Below are 15,602 nucleotides of genomic sequence, written 5' to 3' on the forward strand. Positions count from 1 at the left end.
TTTTCCACGCTTTGTTCTGGAGGTCCAGCAAATGGCCCCCGGTGCCGGTTGATGTGGTCACCGCGTTCTGTCTTAATGGCAATTACCGGGCCCCGCTCCGCTTATATGGCCCGCTCCCCGGCGCTGGTTCCAATTCCCTGTTTTGCACAGTGACTGTTCCTCATCATGTTTTTATTACCACTGTCATTTTACTGACAAATCATAAGGTACAGTCCTCTCTGTAGGACCACAGGCCGTCCTGGCTGGCTCACACGCACACACACACACGAACACAGACACGCATGCACGCACACAGTCACACGCACACAGACACACGCACACAGACACACGCACACAGACACACGCACACAGTCACACGCACACACACACACGAACACAGACACGCATGCACGCACACAGTCACACGCACACAGACACACGCACACAGTCACACGCACACAGTCACACGCACACACACGCACGCACACACACGCACACACAAATCCCTCTTTCTGTTCATCTCTCTCTCTCTCTGTTCCTTGGTGTTGCAGTCAGGATGCCCCCCCCCCCCCCCCCCCCCACAGCGTATCCAGTGGAGCAGCAGTGCAGGCCTGAGTTCATAAATACAGACGTTGAGCCTCGTCTGCCATGAAGCTCAATCAGTGCTTTGTCACCCTGTAGGTCGTGACCTCTGACCTCTGCAAAACACCACCACCACCCCTCCCCCCTTCTCCTGCCCTCACTGTCCCTCTCTGTCACCCTGCCCTCTGCATGAGGTCACCGACCTCACGTCTTGGGACTCGACTCGCACCTCTACCAACTGGCAGCACTCTTTCAACAGAGAGAGAGAGAGCTGGGGTTTTTTTTCTTCTTCTTTGCTGCCTTGTTTTATCGTCTCCCCGGGCAGTCCGAACAACATTTAGCTGAAATGGGAGAACGCTTTTGGGTGGAGGTGGTGGAAGTCTCAAAATCTTAAGTTATAATAATAACATCTTCGCTGTGAGCGTATAGTCGCCACATGGCTTTTCAGTCCGTCGTATGTGGTTGCGTGATTTAGAGTTGGCCTGGCCCTAATAGTTTGAAATCCTAGAATGTACAGATGCTTTTTCAATGCCGCTGAGGTTGCTCGGGGAACAGTGGGAGGTTTTGGGGGACAGTTGTCTTTTTTAGTCTTTACTTTGTTTTCCCTTCCATACCTCTGTCAGTGATGCAACGTCTGAGACTCTCGTTGCCAAGAGCCAACTTTCTGAGTTCCTATACTCGGGGGCGAGTGCATTCCTGCGCCCCAGAGATGAAGCTTAGAGCCAGGTCTTCTGCATGACGGTGTCCAGCTCGGGAGGAAGAGCGTGTCCCGAAATGCCTTCCCCGACAGACACTTTTTTTTCCTTCTCAAGACAGCAGTGCTCGGGAGAGCTCTTTCTCAGTCCAGTGAATTAAAGAGATCATTAAGTTACGCTGACACCCAAAGGCCCGTTGCTCCTCTGGAAGAAACACTGTAAGACCTGTTTCTGTTTTCCCTGCGATAAGTCAACACGAGCTATACACAGTCCTAGGAAGAGAGACTCAACACTGGCCCCCGATCCGCCATTTGGATGCATATATGGTGACATCTCACATTGTTGTCAAAAAAAACCCCGAAGGGGAAGAGAGGAAAAAAAACAACACATGCGCACGCATGCACGCACGCATGCATGCACGCACGCATGCATGCATGCACGCCAAAACATCCGGAAGGACGGATGGATGGAAGAATGGGTGGATCATGCATGGAGGGAAAGCAAGAGAGAGAGAGGTGGCTGCGAGAGCTGGGAGAAGTAGACTGGGAAAGCCATCAGCCTCTTGCAATCCAATTAAGGCCGGTTGTGGAAAAATGGAGACGTGTTATAAAGTGAAATAAAAAACGCTCCATTTCCAAAACGAGTTTATTTCATCTGTCTGCAGGTTCACTAGCTGTGGATATGCAGGAGCCAAAACATAGGGGCACGGCGAATAAGCCCTGGATTACTGGGTTTTTCCCTCGGTCTGCGGCCCAAGCGCTGATGAACCTTATTGCGTAGAATTGAAACAATACACGCTTTAATGGACTTCCAGCATAAAGGATGCCAACAGAGCAGCAGGTATACACAGCAGCTTAGCAGGTGTTCTTTTTTTACCAGTCTTGGTAGCTGAGAGACCTTCCGGAGTAGACGTTCTCTGTGTTTTTGTTGTTGTGCATATTCTCCAGTTGAACAACAGCATTATAGGCTCATTGCATCTGGTGTTCGTAGCCCTCCTCCACCCCTACCCTCCCACCTGCGCTATACCGGCAGCATGCAATCACTGCTTAGTGGAGTGTCTGGTGTGGAGAGAAGCCCTGGGGTGTGTTTGGTCTTCTTTTCACTGAGGCATTGCTGCGCATCAAGAGACTAGACATTCCCAAATCTAAAAAGCCGTGGGATAAGACGGGGAGAGGGGAAAAACAAATAGTGGCTTTATACGAAGCTGACCTATCGCAGCCAAAAGGGCTTGAGCAGCCATTCCACTGCCTGAGCGTGTAACACTTGGGTCGGGTACCACTTTCCACGTGCACAGAGCTGGGGCCATGGAAACTACCTACTCCCACAATGTGTTCTCCCCAAACACCCTAACGACTTCACATATTTCAGAAATCATGCTTAAGACGTTTTTCTTTTTTTTCCCTCTTTTTTCCCCAGGTATGTATATATATATATATATATATATATATATATATATATATATATATATACGTACGCCAACATATACTACGTCTATATAATGGTTGAGGCCTACGGAAGCTTTTAACATTATTCCGGTTCCTACAGCAACTATGGGATTGCAAATATAATCATAGGAGGATTTAATTTGTGCCTTTGTACCACGATGCTGCCGCCATGTAAAAGCTTCCGACGAAAGGTAAACGGTGTGTGCTTGTTCCAATGTGTAGCGAGTGTGTGCGGGGGGGGGGGGGGGGGGGGGGGGGGGGGCTCCATCTTTTAAAATGAAAGCGTATGCTGGCACTGGGGTTTATGCTAACAGCTAGCGGTAGAGATACTAGAGTTAAAGGCCATTTAGCCAACTCTCGTCATGTCCCCTCAATGAAACTCTGCTAAAAGACCACCACTTGTCATTAAAAAAGGGAAGGGTTACCTCACTCTGCCTTTGTCACAGATGGTCTGTTCTGTTCCCCGGAGCACGCATCCGCTGAACTGTCAGCACGGTTCAGGACATTTCTGCGGCCATGGCTCGGGCCAAGGTACGTGCGTACCCGCCATGGTTTTGTTTCCGGAAAAGCTGCCGTTTGTTGTGGGGGTTTTTTAGTTGTCGATACAGGGAGGTCTCTCAGGGACAACCCCCGGAAGCCGCTTTACTGCCCAGAATGCTTTTCGCAGATGCTTGTTAGCAAACTAGACTATACACGGAGGGACCCTGGAGACAGACAGGAGCATTTGAAGGACACATGTCTTTCTGTGTGTGTGTGTTTCTGGACAGGTCCACTACTTTTCAGATGTTCCTCCATCTCATCACCTCTTCTCCTCTCCTCTCCTCTCGCTTTTTGAACCTGTCTGAACCTTGTGGGCGTCTGGCACGTGGGGATTGCAGGAGAACAAAGGCTTTCCGGATGAGTTTTACAATACGGTTTGTTGGCCCACGGCGACTCGCGGCTCGACTACTGTCTTTAATGTGGATCTCAGAGATCCAGTCGGCCTCGGCGGGCGGCTTTGTTTTGTCACGAAGAAACCCATAATCAGCGAAACGCTCTGATACAGGATACAGGTTATTGATTGATTGAGACATGCTCATTTGAACAGATGAATGGGATTTGGTGAAAGTTAGTTTTTGCAGTGATACTTTCTCCTTCTGCCGATGGTGCATAATGATGGCTGACAGGTGGAAAACGCTCCCCCCTCCTCCTCCTCCTCCTCATCCCCTACTACGCAGCATTCTAAAACGGGTAGTCCCAATACTTCATTCTGATTGGCTGGTTACCGTCACGTGACCGGTGTAAATTTCACCGATAACCCACTCCTTCAATCACTTTGTATCAAACTGCAGCCTTGCAGCTGAACTGGGGAAGGGGAGCGCTTGATTGCTTTACAAACACATGCCGTGCGGGCGTCTAAGCACCGCCCGGCTCATATGACTGTGAATGTGTGGCTCCAGGCAGCCCCGTAAATACATCAAGCGCTATTCTCCCGTCACATAGGCTACTTGCGGAGCAAAACAAGGAAGTGTTTTGGCTCTGGGTCGCTCGCTCTGGTGGCACAAAGCGTAGATACTTTTGTGAATTTAATAGTTTGTAATATGTTTGTAACCGTTTTAGAAAAGCAATAAGCCACTCGAGGCCCCAGTTTACCGGGTATTTTACACTGGCTGGGAGGTAGAAGACCCTCCGCTGCGCGTGGGGTCTGCCTACGCCTCCCAGGCAGTGTAAAATACCCGGTAAGCTGAGACCTCTCGTGGCTTATTGCTTAATCCTACCACGTGCCATCCTCCTCTCTTCTATACTCTGAAAGCCAAATCACAGAAGCATGCACACGCATGCATGCACTGCACTGCACGTACGGGCCCACACTGTATATACTGTAATGGGCATATACGTAATGAGCCCAGGAGAACCGGGTAATGCTATCCACATTCAACCCCCCCCCCCCTCCCCCCCCCCCCGAAAACGGGGCTGAGTGTTGCAGCGTTAAACCACAGCGCGCGCCGCGCAACGCCGAGGCCCTGAGAGCATAATGCTCACTTAATCTCCAGCTGCCAAGGCCGGCTCGCTTAATTCCAGAGATGTCGTCTCCATTAGTTCTGAAGACGGGGAGAGAGAGAGGGGTAAGGGTGGGGGGGGGGTGGGGGGGAGACGTCCCACTGGGACAGCCCAAGATGGTACTGCATGGAGCTGTCAGCAGAAGACTCCTGTCGTTAGAGGAATGCACCTCAGACGAAGGACGAGGGGGGTTTGTTATGGACCTTCACCACAAAACCTTCCTCCCCCCTGTGTCTCTCTTTCTCTCACTCACTCTGGACTCTCTCCATTGCCCTGCACCCACCAAAGATGGAGGCTTTGATTGGGAAGGAAAACGGCAGTCATTTTTTTTTATTCTCTTCTCTTCCTGTCATCTCACCGAGCGCCCACGCTCGACGTCTGGAAGACGTGACCCCTTTCTCTGCATTGTTCTCAGGCGTCTGGAAGACGTGACCCCCCTTTTCTCTGCATTGTTCTCAGGCGTTTCCGCTTTCAGACGCCTTCCAGTCGGCAGATGCGTGTCTTGAATGTGTGTATTTTCTCAAGAGGCATCTGTTATATTTTATGTACGTTTGTGTTTTTCTTTTTTTCTTTTTGTTCTTTCTTTGGGTCCCATTTCTTGCATCATTTCTTTCACAGGCGTGGTAGTAGCAGCTTGGGATGCGAGTCCAAAGAGGAGGCCAGTTAGACTTCACAGTTTGCGGAGGCCTCCGGGTGCTTTCTTTGCAACACATGCTGAATCTCCTACGTGGCTGTAAGACATTATCGCAGCGGAAAACGGGCAGGAGCATTGGCAAAGTGTAGGCAAATGTGTGTTTGTGTGAGTGTGTTTGTGCATATAGTGTGTGTGTGTGTGTGTGTGTGTGTGTGTGTGTGTGTGTGTGTGTGTGTGTGTGTGTGTGTGTGTGTGTGTGTGTGTGTGTGTGTGTGTGTGTGTGTGTGTGTGTGTGTGTGTGTGTGTGTGTGTGTACTGTATTTATGTCTGTGTGTGCATGTGTGTAGTGACAGCCTGTGTATCTGGTACTACAATTTGCTTGATATACAGTACACTTTTTGGGTCATTGACTGCTTTTTGTAATGTCTCTTACTTATAAAAGTATATTCTGTGTGTGTGTGTGTGTGTGTGTGTGTGTGTGTGTGTGTGTGTGTGTGTGTGTACGTGTGTGTACGTGTGCACGTGTCTTTCTGTTTGTGATTCAGTACTGTATGTGTGTGTGAGAGACTACAAATAGAGTTATGTGCATGTTTGTATATTCAGTGGCTCTGGTGGCAATTACCCAGTCACGGTACAGTGCACGACATTAGAGGGTACGTGTGTGTGTGTGTGTGTGTGTGTGTGTGTGTGCGTGTGTGTGTGTGTGTGTGTGTGTGCGCGACCTCAGCGAGGAAACTTCTGACTCTGCGTCCCAAGATACACAACACCCCTCCACACTGCGACACCTCAGAAGCTCTGCCACTGGCCTCATGGCCGGGCTCCCTGGCCAGGGACACTCCCAAATTAGAACGGCAGTCAATAAACCTGATCTGACCTGTCACGCTGTTCGCTAGAGGTATTAGCATTCGAGGTCCCTGCACCGCATGCATATCTGGCGTTCCTTTTCCACCAGCAGCTCCTCGTGCCAGGCTAGATATATACGGAAAAGCTGGTCTCTGCAGGCAGCAAAGGCTGTGCACACATGCTGCTGTTCCAGCATAGCTGAGGCTTTCATGTTGAGCACGCACGCACGCATGCACGCACGCACGCACGCACGCACACACGCACGAATGAAGTCTAGAATGAAGTCTGTTTCATTCCTTAATTCTGGATCGAATTAATTTCCATCCCCCTGCTCTAATTCCCCCCTCCAGCAGAGATGAGGTGATGGCGGGGGGGTTTACGATGAGGACAGGTTTGGGGGGTGAGGCGAGGGGGGAGGTGGGGGGGGGGGGAGACTCTCACTGTTCCATGAGGCTTTGATTTATTTACCCATGGGCAGAGGGAAGAGGAGGAGGAGGAGGAGGAGAACGCTCAACGTTATTATTTGGATGGAGCTGTCCGCACGGGTTTAAGTGATTATGAAGGGCCCCGGATTACCGTGGCCCCTGTCAGCCATTTGTATTGACTGGCTTGCGGCTGAGCGGTGTAAGGAAACGCTGTGCACCTGACTCCCCCTAAGGAAAACAACACACACACACACACACACACACACACAAGGACAGATAGAGCCAATGAAGCTCTGGCACCTCACGCTCCAAGACCGCTCCGTAAATCGAATGGAACAAGAAGCCGCACGCTGGTGGCTAATGGCTAAACGCTGTTATATCGCTTCGTAGTTATTTGAAGAATGGCAGTCAAAAAACCCAGGCCGTTCGTTGGTTGACGTTTCTCCTCCTCGCACGGACGGGGCCTTGTGAGAAATTAGGTCGTATTAATCCTGAATGTGAAAATTATACCCAAAATTAGTTTTCTTTCAAAATGATGTCAACCTTTGATGGTATTGATTACAGCGTGTGGTTATATTCTTGGGCCATTCCGAGAGAGAGGGCAGCTTTTGCAGCCAAGCGAGAATGTTTTCCACTCTGTGGCCTGAGGGTAATACACCCTGGGTGGGGGCTAGGTCAGAGCCGGGGGAGGGGGGGGGGGGGGGGGGGGGGGGGTTGCTGAATGAGTAGATTCACCGCAGCAGAAATGGCACAGACAACATAAGCCCACAACGTGCCCACAATGGAACAACGTCTGGCCTAAATGTTCAATGTAACAAAATATCCAGCTCTCTCGGGCACGTGTGCGCTCGTGTATTCTGGGTAAACGGAGGACACGGGCACGCTGGCCTGACCATTACGCACAATGAAAATAACTCAGACACTGTGTGTGTGTGTGTGTGTGTGTGTGTGTGTGTGTGTGTGTGTGTGTGTGTGTGTGTGTGTGCATTTTCTGTCATTTTCACGCGCACATGTTCAGTACATGCATACTGTATATATATATATATATATATATGTTATTATTGTCTCCACCGATGACTTACAGTGTGTTTCATTTGTGACTCAGCATACTTTAAGTCCATTTCACTGCATCCATTCTGAAGTGAATGAAAATGAAAAGAACGAGCCGAGAAGAACGCACATCTGCGTAATATGGCCCTCACGGTTTGAATGTTGTGGAACATATTACGGGGGAGTTTGAGACCGGGGGGGTTCGGGTACGTGTCTCGCTCCATAATTTCCATGCTGCCTTAATCTTATTTGGACATCTATTGCATCATATTCCTGAGTTTGTTGATCACCATTAAAATGGAAAGCATGCAAAGCGCGAGCACAAGATGAGCTGTTGCAGACGTTGTGCGTTGGATGTGTTCTGTGTTTTGGAGATTTGCTTGCGTTTAGCCAGCATCTGTCGCGAATATGAAACTTCAAAAAATTAGGGCTATACATTTCTCATGTTGATACTGCTGAGATCCAGCCACACGCCACCAGCCACACGCCAGACCAGGAGACCTCCTGTGACGGCGTTCCAAAGGACACGCCACCCACCGCGCGATAAGCCAATCGGATGTGACAGCTGTCGTGAAAGCAAGCGTCGTCACTGAACGAGCATTACCCCCGCGGCCAGACGGTGCATAATCATGTTTTAGAGCAGCCACACACACTCTGTAAACGCTTCACCACAACCCGAACTAATGGTAAATTGCTGCTGGACGGTTATGCCGAGTGGACAACCATGAAGCAACTGGCAGTGAGTCCACATACTGTAGAAGAGCATTGCACTCAGAATGGTCCTCCCAGCCTCTCCGCATCTCGGTGTGACCTCGCAGTGGAGAGCGGGGCTAGGAGAGGCCGCAGGCCTGTCGAATGCTCCAGACGGGCCCGAGAGGAACCAAGAGGATGAGTCACTCCGTACTTTGTCGGAAAAACGGCACAACATCGCTTAAGCTGCAACTGGCGAGAAAAATGTATGAGGATGTAGCCATAACATTCTTTATAGCCTCGTGCAGATGTTAAAGCCCTGGAAAAGAAGAAGAAAAAAAAGACATAATGTAGAAGCTATGCAAGGAGAAGGAGAAATGTAAAAGTGTTACCAGGGGAGAATGTGAATGAACTGTTTGAAGGTGAGATCCAGGGAAAGCGCCTGGCCGTGCGTTACGCCGTAGCTCCCTCACCTACAGCAGAGATCTTTGTCACGGAGCTGAGCTATACAATAAGTATGAGGTATTGGACATTACCGGAGGCCTTTGGCCCGCCTGCCAAGACGCTGACATGATCATGAATTAAAGTGCACAGCTGCAGGCGTATGAGTACCGTGCAATACATGCACATGTCCAAATGTGTCTCTGGACAGACCTATGTGCAAACAAATGCACATGCACGCCTCCACGCGCATATACGTATACATTGTGTGAGAATAATAATAATAATTAATATTCTCTCTCTCCCTCCGTCTCTCTCTCTCTCTCTCTCTCTCTCTCCTGGATTGCAGCTGGGTTCAGGAGAAGCTTCCGCCTCAGCCGGAGAGACAAGAAAACCAACAAGTCGATGTACGAGTGCAAGAAGAGTGACCAGTACGACATGGCCGACGTGCCCACGTACGAGGAAGTCACCCAGTACCGCAGGGAGAGAGGAGCCAACCACAGACTGGTTGTCCTGGCTGGTGAGTAGCTCTGTGTGTGTGTGCGTGTGCGTGTGCTTGTGTGTGCGTGCGTGCGTGCACGACACGCACATGACAGAGGCAGAGGGATAGAGGTTGGTGACCGACCGGCCGTTAAGCTCAGCCACTGTACTTTTTTAGGACACCATATTCAACGTTTTAATTGCCGCGCGTATGTCGTAGAAATTTAGATGTAAACATTTAATAATACCCCTTTTATAAAGAGTAAGTTACAGTCTGATATTATCTCATCTGTCACACCCCTGTGGTGCTGTTTGTTTTACTCTTGTTATACTGTCCCACTTGGTTGAACTGGCTCAAGTCCTGAGGCTATACAGTATGTTGGGGGTTGGCTGTTGTGGGAGTGAAAGCTATAAAGGCTGTATGTAACTCTGGGAGTCAGACTGGGGTTTCCATGCACGCAGGTCATGTAAGTTTTGGCTCCTTACTTGCGTAAAATCCTTATACTTCCAAACTCTGAATTCTTGTGTTGCCTCATTATTATAATAAACATTTACCTCACACCATGCTACATGTGGTGGTCCTCCGTCCTCGTACGGTGCGCGCACACACAAACACACGCCACATTGTGTGTCGCCGCGGGCGACAGACCTGGCCGCTCTTCAATTTGGCGTGGCAGAGGGGCCATAGATCTCAGTCGTGTCCCAGCGTGGTGACACCCGGAATGGATGCGTGACTCACCGCTCCAGCGTCACCCAGGTGGCGTCGACCTCCATTAAATGAGCCCCCGCTGCGGGAACCTCGCCTGCATGGCCCTTAACTTTTAGCACACGGTGGAAATAGGTTGCCGCAGGCCGAGTATTAATCAGTCACGTTCGATGCCTTGCATTTACAGCCACCTCAATGGTTTCAATGTCCTTCTTTCGATCTCTCCCTTCTTTATGTCTTTTTTTTTCCAAAGCCGCCAGAATTGTTAACACTTGACTTGGGGAAGCGGGTGTTACAAAGCCCTCCAAGGAGCTTTATAAGCTGCCAAGGTCTTGAAATGAATTTAGCGGTTTCTTCTCGTCCCTGTATTTGTGGTTGAAGGACGAGCGTTGCCAATGGGTGGTGGAACAATATGTTAAGCCAGGTGCGACGGTAAAGACATTTTAGGGACCAACTCCGTTAATTCAACATTTTTCCACATTTTATGTGCGTATTTGTGTGCGTTTTTGTTTTCTTTATTTATTTCAGGCTAGATATTTGTATCAGGGGAAATATGTTTTGGGGGGTAATGTCAAAGAACTGAGTGGAACAAAAAGCATTCCATACATTTTCTCATGGCCTGTTGGCAATTTTTTTCCATTTATCAAGGAATTAGTTTTTCCCTTCGAATGACAACTCACAACTCTGTTTTCCAGGCTTCCGCTAGTCTTCATGAACACTGCAGATGCCGCTGACAGCTGTTTGAAACAGCCGAGAATTTTTGCTCAACGTGAATGCTTTTGACAACGAAGGCTAAAGCACGCTCCCTCTTTTTTTAACCTCTCTCACTTTCTGTCTGTCTCTCTCTCTCTCTCCCTGAGTCTGTCTGTCTGTCTCTCTCTCTCTCTCTCTCTGTCTCTTGAGTTGTGTTGCCGGCAGTGGTGAAAAGTAACTCATTTTAATATTTACTTAAGTACTGTGCAAGTGCAATTGTGAGGTACTTTTACTTTACTGGAGTATTTCAAAATGTCAGTACTTTTACTGCACTACAATGATTTGGAAACTTTAGTTACTTTTGAGACTTTTCTTGAGACCACGGCGCTCTGACTTATGGTGCGTTACCCGTTCAAATCATAACATGGAAATAAAGGTAGGGTCGCACACACCAAGACTGCATTTTTTTGGTGTTTGGTTTTTTTTAATACTGTTTTATTAGGCATTTTTTGTATATGACAACTTATATGACAATCTTTGACAATAATAATGAGTTATTCAGTTATAAAATAAGATAAAGACAGGTAATGAAAATTCCACATACAATACATAATAAAAAAGATATATAAATGTGATAAAAACGAAAAAACAAAAAAACAGTTAAACAACGACAAATGTGAACAGACAAACAAAACAAAGACCACAGGACAGACACTCTTGCTCTCAAAACTTTCCCAACACGTTGTTGTAAATTAACAGAATTACAGACATTTCTTTTTAAATGAACCAAGACTGCATTTTAGTTCTTATTCTTGCATGATGGATCAAGGACAAACGTTTGGGCTACCCAGCCTCCATCAGTGTCTATTACAAGACATTAACCACTTCAGCCCTATCTACATTTGAAAATAGCCAATCTACAAGCTCAAGTGTGAGCTTGTAGATCTGCTATTTTTCAAAACTGACATTCTTTATAATGAGTGCTTTCACTTTTGGTACTTTCTAAGTACATTTTGACGCCACTCATTTCTGTACCGTTACACTTTTACACGAGTATTTTACATTTTCAATACTTTTATTCCACCTCTGGTTGCCGGGGTATTTCTTGGCACAACGGTCAGAGGCCTTGGTCTCGCCGGCGAGCATGGACTCCATCAGGCGTGTTGCTAATTAGCGAGCCCAGTTCAGCTGCCAGCGCGTCACAGCCCCATGCCGGGGAGGATGCTGACCCTTCCCCCCGCCCGTCACGCTAATGTAAATATTTTCAATTAACTTCCACAATTTGGGCGACAACCCACGGGCAATTTCACACCTAACGAAGCAGCGGCCCAGAGAAAGGGGTCTGCTTTATGTTTCTCCATTTTAGTCCGCCCCGCCCCCTGTCGCTCCCCCCCTTTTTTTTAAACTACTACTTTTTTTCCCTCAACAGACACTCTCCATCGTTTTGCTGCTGCTCTCTTATCTTCTGAATGAAGGAAAAAGTGGAATGTCCGTCCGTGCACGATATAATTCTGCTCCCCGTCTTTTTTTATTTCAACCTATAAATACAACAAAGTTTCGCCCCCCTCCGGGGCTTTCTCAAGTTCAGTTATCGTGTGCGGACATTCCACTTTTTTCTTCATTCAGTCATTGTTTTTGGGTCCAGCACCGTATTCTGAAACTGGGATGTGCATATCGTTTTACTGCTTTGCACTCTTATCATCTCCCCGTTTCTGTCTCTGCCTCTCCGCACGGCACACTTTTATACACCCTCAGTTAAACACTTAAGCCCCAGGGGTACATACGAACTTGAATACGTATCTGTCTGCCTGACTGTCTATCTGCATGTCCCTTTTATGCCCTTATGGAGTTCTGTTCTGTGTGAGAGGCATAATATCCTGGTAACCTCCATGAGCTTTGTGATACCACCAGAGCAATGTCAGAGGTTGAAAATGGTTAAATTATCCCTCGTGATTTTACAGTGCATCTCAGAGTTCATTGAATGGCGTGTCGGTCCAGGAGAGAGGAGAGAAATAGCCATGCACTGTACTGTACTGTAGGTCCAGAAGAGAGGAGAGAAATAGCCATGCACTGTACTCTGTACTCTGTACTGTACTGTAGGACCTCCAAACAGGGCCCAGGCTCCTGTGCTTTCCTTGGCCATGGCCTTGGCTCCACTCTCTTTCCACTTTGCTCGAACGCAACACATTCCTCCCATTTGTTTTTACATCCAGACGTCCCCCAAAGCATTCTTGGGAATCCCTGAAGGCTTTTTTGCAGGTCGATCATAATCACTAATAAGTGACCCGACGGCAATCGCCCCAACACTTTGAACGGAGCCCGGTGTCTCCACATATTCGGTTTCAAACACAAATCAAGATCCTTATCTGTTTTTGCACATTTTCTAATCGGACAGCCAACCAAAATATATTTGAACATGTGCAGCTTTTTTTTTTTTTTTTAAACCGCTGATGTTTTTGAAGGAAATCTGATTATTTGATTGGAAGGAAAGATCTGTCGATGTCCGCGACTCTGCGTATTTCGTTTTGCTGTAGCATGAGGTCAGTTGTGTTTCACGGTAACCTGACACAGGGCTTTTGACGGATTCAAGTTGTTAGTTCGGGTTGAGGCCTAACCCACGTCTACATCAGATCCTCCATCGCTTAGTAAGCCAAAATAGTTTTGCAAGAGGCCTCCAAAACGTTGTTGGCTGCATTAAAAATAAATAAACCATGTTTCTTTTTTTCCCATTGAAAACTTCCCATTCATATTGCGCATATGTATAATTGTGTGATTGTATCCATAACAATGTGAAGGTAGTTTATAGTGCTTCCCCAGCTCCAGATTTATGCTTAGCATGCGTGCGGGCGTCATGCACTGCAAATTACCCATCTACAAGCTCACAACTCGTTTCACCGCCACGTGTTGTGTGAGCTTGTAAATCTGCTTTCTGCTTTTCGGTGCACAACCAAAAATATAAATCAGGCGTTAAGTGTGAGGCAGGCGTGCAGGCAGGCAGGCAGGCAGGGTTGTGGCTCGGTCAAGCAGGCCAACCTCAGCCCAGCGTTGTGGGAGGCTTTGTGGGGGCTTTGGATCAGGGCCTTGCCAGGGCCCGGCCTCGGCCTCTCAGCGCTAACTCCATGTGATGTGCTCCGCATTTGGCCTGGAAGTTATTAAGCTTGCGATATTAAAGGCTGCTTCTCTAATGAGTGCGGTAATGAAGTCTGACACTTTTACTGGCACGGCAACCTGCGAGGCCAGGAGCACCCCAGGCCTCGCCTCCGAGGGAAACGGAGAGGGGAGGGAGGGAGAAAGAGAGAGAGAGAAGGGAACACACACAAACACAACATAAAATACAGCAGTCTAGTCGCAGAGAAATATGCATTTTATTTTTGTTTTTTATTGTGGCGGCTAATTTTATTAGTTTGCCATTGTGTCCAGGGCTGCATTGTTTGAAACAAACAATGCACAAAGCGGGTGCCTGTTTGTAGGTCAGACGATGGACCCAGACCACAGTGGGCTGCCTCTCTGCCTGTCTTTAAAAAAAGACCACGGTGGGCCTGCTAGGTTGCTTTGGCACAGTCAGTGGTGCGGTTCGAGAGAATGGGCTTTTTTTTTTTAAGGCCTGTGTTCCAAAAGGTATCCTGAAGATATCCCGCTGCCTTATGTTATATGGTTAATGAAACTGGCCTACACGGCAGTGATGTATACAAGGTGAAAACTGCTTAATGAGATAGCACAAGTGGGGCTGTTGGTCATATCACAGCAGGCACTGATCACTCTGCCGAGCGAACATCTGTCCGAAAAGGACCGCACTCTGTGTGTGTGTGTGTGTGTGTGTGTGTGTGTGTGTGTGTGTGTGTGTGTGTGTGTGTGTTGTGAGCCCACAGGGCTGACCGTCTGTCGGCACCACTGAGATCGCTCTCATAAAACGGGCCAGCATCACCACGCTCTGCCTCCCCCCACCACGCTCTGCCTCCCCCCACCACGCTCTGCCTCCCCCCACACCTACATCAACACCGTCCCGTGGCCTCGCTCAAACAGCCCCCCGTCGCATTCCTCTCGCTCGCCCCGAAACAAATTCAAAATGAACTCCTCGTTTCCTCGTCTTAATAAATCACACGGGCCCTCAACCCCCGGGCTTCTCTCTCTCTCTCTTTGACTTTTCTTCTCTTTTTTCTCTCTCTCTCTCTCTCTGTCTCTCTCTCTCTCTCTCTCCTCTCTCTCTCTCTCTCTCTCTCTCTCTCTCTCTCTCTCTCTCCATCCCCAAAACGTTCTTCCTCTCGCTCCGTCTCTCCAGGGCTAAGATTGATTGCTGTCTTCGCTTTGGACCCCGTGCTTGTTTATGCGAGACGCTAACCACAGAACGCCTCACGCCGTTCGCCCAAAAAGGGTCGGGGGTATTTTTATGTCTCTCTCTCTCTCTCTCTCTCTCTCTCTCTCTCTCTGTCTCTCTCTCTCTGTTTGAATGCGTAGCGGAGTGAACGTGTGGAGGAAACAGCTTTTATCACTTACAGCACTCTCACAATAGGTCTCGAAACCATGTGTGTTTGGGTGCACAAAAGGAAAAAAGGGAGTTTGGGGGTGTGAAATTGTCTGCTGCGTGTGTGTGTGTGTGTGTGTGTGTGTGTGTGTGTGTGTGTGTGTGTGTGTGTGTGTGTGTGTGTGTGTGTGTGTGTGTGTGTGTGTGTGTGTGTGTGTGTGTGTGTGTGTGTGTGTGTGTGTGTGTGTGTGTGTGTGTGTGTGTGTGTGTGTGTGTGTGTGTGTGTGTGTGTGTGTGTGTGTGTGTGTGTGTGTGTGTGCGCGTGTGCGTGCGTGTGTGCGCAAGGGCCGAGAAAGATCTCTCATCTGTGGAGAGGCCTGAGATTGTTCTTAAAAGAGCCTCGATGTCCACACCTATTTATCAGGCATGTCGATCTC

The 15,602-nt window shown here is 48.5% G+C and overlaps 1 protein-coding gene across 1 annotated transcript in view; it reads left to right on the forward strand.

Annotated features, from left to right (window-relative positions):
* The window catches only part of mpp7a (MAGUK p55 scaffold protein 7a), a 146,309-nt gene that overhangs the window by 110,188 nt on the left and 20,519 nt on the right, over window positions 1-15,602 (forward strand). Inside the window, exons 7-8 of the mRNA XM_083777822.1 lie at window positions 8,512-8,593; window positions 9,174-9,344. Of these exons, the coding sequence (XP_083633948.1) occupies window positions 8,512-8,593; window positions 9,174-9,344 (253 nt within the window). The remainder of the gene's footprint in view (window positions 1-8,511; window positions 8,594-9,173; window positions 9,345-15,602) is intronic.

The sequence above is a fragment of the Protomyctophum parallelum genome (genome assembly GCF_964188405.1).
Source record: "Protomyctophum parallelum genome assembly, chromosome: 12".
Taxonomy (NCBI): Eukaryota; Metazoa; Chordata; class Actinopteri; order Myctophiformes; family Myctophidae; genus Protomyctophum; species Protomyctophum parallelum.